Here is an 11,536-nt window from a genome sequence, read left to right as displayed (position 1 = left end):
GGCTTCTGGAACGTTCGGTATCGTCTTCTACACGTTTCGAAAAGTGGTTTGAATACTTCACAGGGCAAACACAATTATCAGCTTCGTCAGAGCCCTCCATTAAGTGTTACTAAAGAACAAGCACTTGACAGTTCTATCTTATAGGAAGCAAAAAATGCAATTTTCTATCAGTTGACGAGTTACAAAGGGTGGGCTAAAGGAAGTGGCATTATCTCCTTTTATATTCCAGGTGCAAGATGCGTAAAATGGATCCAGGCCCCTGAATGTACCACTGTGAAGATCAAGTTCAATTCTTTTAGACTTTATGGAAAAAATGCTTATTGTGGTGGAAACCGCTGCTGTTATTTCGATGCCCTGGAGATAAGGACCACCAACCTTAATGTTGGTGACGTGTAAGAGCTCAAAGATTGTTGTCGAACAAATATTCTTGACCTTTCTCATTAAATTGTATTATCATTATTACCATTCACAAGTTGCGTTTTCAAACCATATAAGTGTTCCTGGCCTCGACCTTGAAACAACTCAATCCATTCAGATGTCGATACTGCATCAACAGCATTCCTCTAAACGGATACGGGTCTTGGGCAAGAAAATCACTGACGGATATTTTGTCAGCCATTGGTCATTACTTTACCATAATGGAATTAGGAAACTCGTTTTCTCTTCGACTTTGCAGCTACTGTGATCAAGATATTGCTGCCGGAGCAGAATTCACTTCTTCAAGCAATCAGATGATCCTTTTCTTCAGGACAGCATCAAACTTCTATTCTGGATGGTCTGCTAATGTGACCTTCGAACCTGTTCCTTCATGTCCGTAAGTTTTTTCATTTAACGTTCGAGCAAGAATTTTATCAAACGTTCTGAGATTTCTTGCTCCCGTCGTATTAGAATCGTATCTTACTCCATAGAGATCTATGTTAAAAATAAACAATCTTTTTTTGTTATTTCTGAATTTCAAAATACCCGTGAATTAGCCCCTGCATACGTAGTACCTATATGAGCTGTACCTCTTCATTTCGTGAAAACCTACCTTTATCATTTTCTCTTTCCTACACTCAAAATAATACATGCATGCATGTATACATACATACATACACACACATACATGCATCAATACATACATCATACTACTACACCACACACAGACACACACACACACACACACACACATATATATATATATATATATATATATATATATATATATATATATATATATATATATAAATATAAAGAGAGAGAGAGAGAGAGAGAGAGAAGAGAGAGAGAGGAGAGAGAGAGTATATAATATTAGATCTATATATATATTATATAACTATATATAGATATTATTATATATATATATATAAGAGAGAGAGAGAGAGAGAGAGAGGAGAGAGAGAGAGAGAGAGAGAGAGAGAGAGAGAGATTATATATATATATATATATATATATATATATATATATATATATATATATACTATATATATATATATATATATATATGCGTGTGTGTGTGTGTATATATGTCCATAGAAGACGGAGGCTGCAGCTCTAGGTACATCTTATTAGGGGAACCATAGGAAAAGCATCGTACTCAGGTACATTTATTTTGCCGACGTTTCACGACTCATAGTCGCATCCTCAAGGCTATAATTAAAGAAAAACACACGAACATTAAAACTACGCACTGCATAATTCATAAAAATTACGCAATATTTAAGAATTCAATGAACATTTAAAAATTTATGAATATCTTAAAACAGAAAAACATACTAAGGGCTAAAATTATGTACAGTAAAGTTACATTAAAATTATTTACAATTAAAAAAAAAAAAAAAAAAAAAAACAAAAAAAAAAAAAAAAAACTATGGTAAAAACCCAAAAAAAATGAAAAATAAATAAATAACACTAAAACAGTAAGGCTATTCTGTACCTTATCATCACAAAGGACGGGCAGTGACAGAGAATTTTTAAAATATATAAACAAGCACTCTAGGCGATGAGCAACTGAACAGAGGAGGATTGCGTATTTAAGGACGGAACTATCTTTTTTATCGTAATGGTTTCCAAGGTTGTTAGGTCGTGTTTATTTTGTATTTGGCCTATAATAGTAAAATCCTTATCATTAATATGTGTTTTACATGAATTAGAGAGGTTCCTTGATCCGTGAACTCCCAGCATCCCCCAAGGCATGTGATTCAAAAGTTTTCGGCTGGTAGGCCTATAAGTATTTTTCCGTGAATTTAAAAAAAAAAACTTTTCATGTCGACGTAAAATACGTCCAATCGGCACCTGACAGACAATTTATCTCAATGTAAAATACGCCCAATAGGCGTTTAAGGGTTAATGGATTTTTTGGAACGATTTTAAGTTCAGTGCCAGGAATTCTTTTTGAATAATTGCCAGGAACTTTTTTCTGAAGAGCTCGTCATGAAGGAAAGGGAAGCTAGCAAACATTTTTATTTTGGTGCTGTCAAAACCGTTGGCACCTCTATGAATCGGGCATCAAGCATTTTCTTAAGGATTTTAAACAAAAGTTTGTCTGGGAAGCAGTTATCTTTAAGATATTGGAAAAGAAAGTTAATTTCTTCATTAAAAGTAAACCAATTAGAGGTATGGGTGAAGGCCCTGTGAAGGAGAGTTGAGATAGTATTGAGTTTAAAATTATAAAAGCAAGAACTATAAAAGTTGATACCTAACCCAGTAAAAGGCTTTTTTTTTCTAAAACCAACCGTGTAGAAGCCTTCCTCGTTCCTGGACACTGGAACATCCAGAGAGGGAAGCTTGTTATTTTCTTCTTCATCGAGTGCAAATCTGATATTAGGGTGTAGGGCACTGACAAATTCTAAGGACTGCTCGGCATTAAACTTGTTTCGGAATAAGGCGAAAGTGTCATCCACGTATCTACGATAAAACTGAGGCGAGAAGCTATATAAGGGGGCAATCATCAAACATACACTCCTCCAAAGAGCACATGAACATATTAGCAAGTGTCGGGCCCAGTGGGGACCCCATTGCTACTCCTTCCACTTGTCTGTATAAACAGCCATTAAAAATGAAAGTCGCGTCCCGCACGGCTAGTTCTAACAACTGTTTAAAAAACTCACGACTAAAATTATGAAAAGTAGAGTCCGGCTCTATAAATAACTTATTTAAAGTAATGTCAATTGTCTCCCCTACAGAGACATTAGTAAAAAGAGACTCAATGTCCAGACTGACCATAAATAATTCTCAATCTTGTATAAGAATATCCTCCTTAAATTTATATATATATATATATATATATATATATATATATATATATATATATATATATATATATGTGTGTGTGTGTGTGTGTGTGTGTGTGTGTGTGTGTGTGTGTGTGTGTGTAATTGAGATGCAACTCAGTTGAAATCTTAATCAATGTTTTCCAAAAGAAATATCTGAAAATGGATTAATCCGTTCTCGACCACCACTTATTACCCTAACCTAGCCTTTTACACAGAACTTTATACTTCAAATGCAATTAAATTAGTTCACAGTACAATAACATATTATATTAGACATCTATTTTATTTTATTTTTAAACGTATACTGTATAAAAAAAAAAAAAAAAACTGGCCTACGTCCAACGCAGCCGTATTACCGATGGTTGGCTGAGCGCCATAGGCTAGGCTATGTATACCAGTATGTACTATAAAGGGTAAGAACAAACCTTGTTGGATTCATGATTGAATCAAAATACCCTACAGAAAAGCACAAAACTAAGGAAATATCCCTTTACATGCATTAACTTGCTCAAAACAATAGCAGCAGAGTGAGTTGGCTTTGAAGTGCCAGAGTCCCATTATGTCGAGTTCATATATATATATAGTATATATATATATTATAATATATATATATCTATATATATATATATATTTATATATATATATATATCTATATATATATATGTATATATGTATATATATATATATGAGAGCAAAATCCACAAAGGAGAGAGAAACAATTGCTCAACTGCTGCAAGGCCTTTCGACTTCGGCGTCCTTTACAAAGAAATCTCATGTATATGACAGATAGGGATTATAAAAATCCCTATCTGTCCTATCTATAGGAGCTTTCTATGTAAATTGACTTTCATATTGATATCAGTCCTTTCCTTTTTGCAAGGACGGGACAAAGGTTGAAACGCCTCACAGCAGCTGTTCCATTGTTTCACTTTTGACCGCATTTTATATATTCATTGCGTATCCAATTTTTGATTCACTTATATCTACATACACACACACACACACACACACACACACACACACACACACACATATATATATATATATATATATATATATATATATATATATATATATATATATATATATTAGCATTATTTCTCTAAATTTTCAGAGAAAGGAAACTTGATGTTAGCAGAAAATGAGAGTAGAGGGAACACTTGATAAAATTCCCAGCCCTGAATATGATGTCTTCTCATCTAACAGGTTGACAACGACTTCAGCAAGCACAAGTACAAGTACGAGTACGACCACAACTTCCCCAACCACCACAACAACCAACGCTCCTACTGGTGATCAATGCAATACAGTCCAGTTGAGTCCTTTGTCAATGCAATGGACGTCTCCAAACTTCGGTCTGGGTAATTACCCCAACAATGAACCCTGCTCACTTGTATTGTCATCGGTAAGAAAGTCTCGTCACTCAGCAGACATTTATGCATTTACACCGCCTCTGGCAATAAACACTGCCTTCACTTTTGAACTGCGAATCCCCTCTTTGATTTTTGTTCCTGCCGAAGAACGGACCCCACTCCAAAACTCTTAAGAGGCCCTTGCAATATATTCGAATATTTTTATTTATTTATTGAAGAAGAAACTTATTTCTTCACGAGATGTCATTCTAGCGGGTTATCAACCAGAAACTAATGAGAGGATTCCATAAACGTTAGTAATCACTTTGACCAAATGACCACCTGGAGATGGTTGATTATCGGTAAGTGTCAATGAAATGTGAAGATATATGCCACATAACCATATAAATATTGAGTCATATCCAATCATTAATATTCAGTAATAGTAACTTCAAGTATTTCATATAAGTAGACGGGGTTACCTAGTAAGTATGCACGTCTAATAATGCTCATTTCCCGTCAAAGTTCCTCAAGATACTATGACATCAGTATTTATTGTATCAAGATAGTACTGGGTACAAAATCGTAGTCATGAATTACGTTATTTCCATATCCATCCGATATACTACTAAATGAACCAGGCAAATATATGTTGCAAAAATTGTCCTATCAATTTTGCAGACTTCTCCAGCATGGCTTGAGTTGCAGCTGAATACATTCGCTTTGCACAGGACGGATCAAGTTTCTTTCCTGCGGCCCTCCACCACCACTCTTGTGTACGTACTACGCCATTACTTTTAGCTTTGTCTCTCTCAGTTTCTCTATCGAATACACTGAATGATGAATATTTTTCGACTTCCCTGTTGTCATGCAGTACTGAGCCACTAGTATATTAGATGCATATATATTTGCCAAATATATGTGTGTGTGTGTGTGTGTGTTTTCTGCGCCTGCTTAGATATTCTCTGTGTTTGTAGGAATGTACCTAGTTGAAATAACACGAAAGCGCTCGGTACTCCTTCTTTCATTTTTCCTGTGGCCTTGGCTATATATATACATACATACATATATATATATATATATATATATATATATATATATATATATATATATATAATATATATATATACTATATGTCCAACAAATTCCGAGAGGAAGCCTGACGATTCAAAGAAAGTGCAAAGCTGTGAGTGAATAAATGAGATCAACAGTCCATCAAAACACTCACTCAATTCGCACAAGACTGCATTCCATTTAAACGACGTCTTTCCATCCGTATTTTACTCCCTTGATCTCATGTATTCATTCAAAGCTTTGCATTTACTTTTCTTCAGTTGAAACCTGTCTCCTTTTCAAATATGTGACCGCTAATCACCATAGAATCTTCCTTTCCGGGTTCCCCTGGCTGCCTTCTTAACTCTTGTGTGCGCCCTTGCATAATCCTCTCCTCTGTACAGCAACTTCAACTTCAAAACAATATCTCCTATATAGACTTTTATTAAAAATCCCGTTTCATCATCCCACCACTTTGTCTTCCATCCTCCTTCCTATGTGTTTTAGCCAAAAGCCTCCCCTGATGATACTGCGTCCCCATCTCTGAAACAGCAAACTCAGTATGTTGAAATTTAAACCCACATTTCATCAATTATCTACCTCACTTGCCTTCATCTCAGGTTTAGACAATTGGAGACATCTTGTCTGATCAAAACCGTTTCTAATTCAGTTTTTTTCTTTCTTTCTTTCTTTTATTTTCTTATATTTTACCCCACTATAATCAGTTACCTTTACCCGTTTCCTCTTCCAATCAAGACATGCACTAACCACTCTATCTATTCTATGCTAACACATATTGTAACAGACCTTTTCTTGGGCATTTCTTATATTCTTCTATACCTGTTCAAACATGAATTTATAATACTAACCTCCTTTTCGGCAACTTTACTGAACAATACACATCACATAACTACATTAGATTATTATTTAATTTTTTTCTTTAGGCCAGGGCAATAAATATGCCACGTTCCTGCCAGTCAGGCAAAGAAAAAACGTTAACTTTAATTTACAAATTAGTGTAACCTGAAATTTATGAGCAAAAATTAAAATTTCATGATGGCAAATGTTGGAGTTACTGAAGTAGATTATGTCTCGTCTTGCTATGCGGCATATTTGATAGTCTATCTCATGTTCCATTTTTTCTTTCGTATTTTTTTCTTCCCCTTTTTCTTCTTCTAATGACTCAAAACCAACTGAGGCATCAGACCTTTTTAGTAGACCCTCAGCAGTGGTCGCATAGTCCGTCCCATCACCTTTTCTTCTTTCGTTTATTGAAAATGTTCACTCGCCTGCAGACATCGAGAATTTTTGCTAGAACTTTCTATCCAGTAACTTCACTTCGTTTATGCTTCCCCAGATTTCACGAATACTTTCAGTATCCTTGGGAAACGATTCTGCATTTGAGGTATAGTAGATGAGCAGGGCTGTAAAAATTTCGTTAGGGAGAACGTTTCATCAAGACATCTTTCTCTCCAGTACAGTGATTTGATTCAGGAACTGTTCATCATTTTTCTATTCACGTTACAGAAAATGCATCATTCTTATTAATAATAATATTTTTGCAGCCTGAAAAACAGTCAGACCGGCGTCATGAAGCTTCCATCCATGAATACCGTCGCCAGTTTCTTGAACAGCGCCACCAGAAATGGCGTCGGATTCAACATCACAATCAGCAGCAAGACCACCAGTTGTCACCAGGTAAACTTGGAACTGTACAGGTATTAACTGGAGTCGCCTGATGCCTTAGTATCATTTGAAAACGAAGGCCAGGCCACCGTTATTTGGTGTCAAAATCTGGCAAGATAATAAGGGCTGTGATTTTAAACTGACATCTTCGACGATGAAGCTCTTCGCGGCTGAAATAGTGTTATTGTGCCGCGAAGCAGCTCTTCCTCCGACGACGATGATTGAGGGTGAAAATTATTGGATAAAAATATGTAGCCTTCTTCACCACCTCTTCGTATATTTTTTGTGTAAGATTAAAAGAGAAACGCATAACTAATGTAATTACTGGAACGTATAACAAATGCCAAATATTTTTTTAGTCCATTTTTTCAGTACTTTAATGCAAATGGTCGTTACATTCTTGTAAAAGACTGTCTTGTACTTAAAAGGCCTCACGTTCTCGATTGTGTAAGAACTTCACAGTTGTAACAGAATCGTCTTTCACCTCTTGAATTATATTATAATCAGCACAACATAGTTTAGTTTGGCAAAACAACCATTGCAAAGTAAATGAAGATGAAAAGAACCACAGATTAACACTTTTCAAAACTATTTCCAACCAATCAGCTTCAAGGAATGGTCATGTAATCAGAAGGCGGGCTTAGCTGTAAAGCCAGCTAGACTCTGCTGTAGTAATTGTATTAACGCAGAAAACAATTGTGTAAGTGTTAAAGTTTATATATATATATATATATGTATATATATATATATATAGATATATATATATATATATATATATATATATATCTATATATATAATAGCGATATATATATATATATATATATAGATATATATATATATATATATATAAAGTAAAGGGTTAGAAGTAGAACAGCCATCTTCCGATCCTAATGAGATGTTTGTTTACGTCCTCCGGCGTACCAACCTTCCCGTACAGTTCCTCTTCATGAAAGTGCTTCACCTATGTTTTTATAATATCGCTCCACGAAAAGATTTCACGAGCAGCCTCTTAATCGGAGAGGGAAGGTGGTAGTTTAAAAATACGGCCCTAAAAGAAGCCAGAAACCGTTCTTTTGTGATGGAGCATAATACTCTTTCTGGTTGAAAAATAATCAATATTGGTGATTATTTAAACTTAATGTCGCAAAAAAGGCGGATCCACTTTTTACCGACAAACCTTTCACAACGTTAGGTTACAGCAGGAAAGAGAAGGGCAGATGGGGTATCGGATTTTCGTATCTGTGGATTTTTTTATATGCAAGTATAAGCCCAGTGAGGGGAAGAGAGTAATATGCACTTGAAATATTCGTAATTTATATTGAATAGAGAAAATATCCAATGTATATAATTTACAACCAAAGGAGTCGTGTGAGGCGGACTCTCTTATTTCGCAACAGCCCAGTAACTATGTCATGTCTAATTCCTGCCACAGTGACTAAGATAAACTATACTCTGTTTTTTTTTCCATCTGTCCACCTGCCTGTGGTGTTTGCATATGGCAACACTTGGTCCCGGGTGTGAGAGGTGGACAAAGAGGCAGGTAGAAATGTACTGATTTTTATTACAGTCAAGGGAAATATAAATATACAGCATGCGGACGGAAATGTGGTCACCGACCCGCAAGAGAGTAAAAGTGGGTCGGCGAGACCCGATTTGTGTTTCTTGAGAGACATAAAATACAAAATATAAAAGTACACAATATATGGTTATACAAGCTTTATACACTGGCGGAAAGCCCGCTGAACGCTCTCTCGGAGGGAAGTAAGAACGACGCGAATGATGAATTATATACAGAGAAAATTATGAATAAGCGTTGTCCTTACAAATACTCCCCCCCGAAGACAATAATTAGGTATAATTGTTGGCTGACTTCTTTGTACTTCGGGTAGTCACTCGCGGAAGCGAGCTGGGCGGCGGAGGCGCCCTCGGGTTGCGCGATATCAGTTGCTGTGGTAGATCCTCGGGAGTTTCCGGGGACGGGATGCCTCCCCTGAGGTGATCCTCGGGGGGTTCGACCATCTTCCGAGGGCGGCCGCGGCTACGGCCGGGAGGTTTGGCGATCGAAGGAGTCCGCTTTTTTTCCGAGGAAGATTGAGGCGCCCTGTGGAATCCGCGTCTGCGAGGTCCTCGTCCATGATGAAGGCTGGTTTCAGACGATCGATTGTGACCCAGTCCTCGCGACCGTTGATGGATAAGAGATATGCCTTGTCAGTGCGTCGTAGGACGCGGAAGGGACCGCGGTAGGGTCTCGTTAGAGGCGGGTCGCGGGACGTAGTCCCTGACGAAGACGTGCTTGCACGATGATAGGGCCTTCGGGAGGAAACGTTTGGTTCTGTCAGAGAAGGTTTTGACGCAGGGCGTGAACTTCCCGGCGGATTCCCGAAGCCTGGCGATGGAGACATCAGCGTCGTCGGCATTGGTCGGGAAGAACTCGCCAGGGACTGTTAATGGCTCCCCGTATACCTTCTCCGCGGGTGATGCCTCGCCGTTCGCCCGCGGGGCAGTCCTGAGACCGAGGAGGACCCATGGTAGTTGGCTCTTCCAATTTTCATCGGTGCAGCGCGCCATCAGGGAAGCCTTGATCGAACGGTGGACTCTCTCCACCATGCCGTTAGCTGCTGGGTTGTAGGCGGTGGTGGCGTGTAGCGAAGTCCCCATTAGGCGGGCCAGGGCAGTCCACAACTCCGACAGGAAAAACTGGTCCGCGGTCTGTCGTGATTTCGTCTGGCTTCGGCACATGCTTTCGTGGAGCCCTCCGACATCGGCGTTTGCCTCGGGCCATCTGGTGGAGCGATCGATTACTGTCAGGAGGTATCTGGCGCCTTCCGACGGGGCAGGGGGCCAACAACGTCTATGTGGATGTGACCGAATCTTCGTTTCGGCTGCGGAAATTCCCCACGCCTGATTTCTGGGTGCCGACTGATTTTGCTAGTTTGGCAAGGCACGCAGGTCCTGGCCCACTCGAGGGAGTCCTTCCGAATTCCATGCCAGACGAACTTCTCCGTCAGGAGGCGCATCATTGTCCGGCCCGAGGGGTGCGAGAGTCCATGTATGACGTCGAACACGGCTTTCCTTCGGGAGGCTGGGATCAGCGGGCGCGGGCGGCCCGTGCTGATGTCGCAGAGAGCGTCGTGTCTGCGGTCCGAAGGGCACGTCTTCCCACTTGAGGGCGGTGATAGCAGTGCGGTATGCGCGGTCTCCGGGTCCGGCGGCCTGTTTCACCCGGGCGAGGTCTTCGTAGTCGACCCCGAGATGCAGGCGGGTTTGATTTCTATCCTCGATAGGGCGTCCTGCCACGGGGTTTTCTTCTCGCAAGGCACGTACTGGATGGTGCAACCGAACTCAGCGATGGCTGCCAGGTGCCTCTGCTGTCTCGCTGACCCAGCGTCGCCCGCCTTGGTGAAGGCGTGTACCAAAGGGAGGTGGTCTGTCCTGATCGTGAAGGGGGAGCCCTCGAGGAGGTAGCGGAAATGGTGCACTGCTTGGTACACCGCCAGGAGTTCGCGGTCGAACGTGCTGACAGTTTTTTTGCTGTAGAAGGCGAGTGGCTGGGGCTCGCCCTGGACCATCTGCTCGAGGACAGCCCCGCAGGCGACGTTGCTGGCGTCGGTGGTGAGGCGTAAAGGTGCAGCAGGGTCTTGGTGGCATAATGTCGCCGCTCTGGCGAGGGCCCTCTTCGTCTCGTTGAAAGCCTTCTCTTGTTCGGCCTCCCACGTTAGGGCCTTTGGTTTCCCCTTCAGGACCTGTGTTAGAGGAGACATGGTGCGGGCGGCGGCGGGGATGAATCGGCGGTAGTAGTTGACCATTCTGATGAACTCCTGCAGGGACTTGACCGTGGTTGGTGTTGGGAACTTCTGCACCGCGCCTACCTTCGAGGCCATGGAGCGCACGCCTGCCACGGAGATCTCGTGCGCGAGGAAGTCCACCTTCTCAGTGCCAAAGGTGCATTTGTCGAAACGGACGACCAGCCCGTTTTCCTGCAGCGCTTCAGGACCGCTCGGACATGATGTAGGTGCTCCTCCAAGGACCTGGAAAAAATTAAGGTATCGTCGACGTAGCAGACGCAGAAGGGCAGGTCCCCCAGGATGCCGTCCATCAGGCGCTGGAAGGTGGCCCCTGCGTTCCTCAGGCCGAAGGTTGAGTAATGGAAGACGAAGGAGCCAAAAGGCGTGATGATGGCAGTCTTGAGG

General features: G+C 40.6%; 1 protein-coding gene across 1 annotated transcript; it reads left to right on the top strand.

The window, feature by feature from the left end:
* The first annotated feature begins 188 nt into the window (after nucleotides 1-188).
* On the top strand, nucleotides 189-7,813 carry LOC135214538 (uncharacterized). Its single transcript, XM_064248913.1, has 6 exons — nucleotides 189-392; nucleotides 677-814; nucleotides 4,461-4,659; nucleotides 5,288-5,382; nucleotides 7,225-7,357; nucleotides 7,718-7,813. The coding sequence occupies exons 2-6, from the start codon at nucleotides 732-734 to the stop codon at nucleotides 7,811-7,813; spliced, it is 606 nt and encodes a 201-aa protein (XP_064104983.1). The 5' UTR covers nucleotides 189-392; nucleotides 677-731.
* The last annotated feature ends 3,723 nt before the right edge of the window (nucleotides 7,814-11,536 follow it).

The sequence above is a fragment of the Macrobrachium nipponense genome, chromosome 46 (genome assembly GCF_015104395.2).
Source record: "Macrobrachium nipponense isolate FS-2020 chromosome 46, ASM1510439v2, whole genome shotgun sequence".
Classification (NCBI taxonomy): domain Eukaryota; kingdom Metazoa; phylum Arthropoda; class Malacostraca; order Decapoda; family Palaemonidae; genus Macrobrachium; species Macrobrachium nipponense.
This window is presented reverse-complemented; position numbering and strand designations above follow the sequence as displayed.

Coding starts and splice junctions, on each gene's coding strand:
- LOC135214538 (XM_064248913.1), top strand. CDS start 732: ATGATCCTTTTCTTCAGGACAGCATCAAACTTCTATTCTGGATGGTCT. Junction 5,383..7,224: donor CCCTCCACCACCACTCTTGT/GTACGTACTACG, acceptor ATATTTTTGCAG/CCTGAAAAACAGTCAGACCG. Junction 7,358..7,717: donor AGACCACCAGTTGTCACCAG/GTAAACTTGGAA, acceptor CCATTTTTTCAG/TACTTTAATGCAAATGGTCG.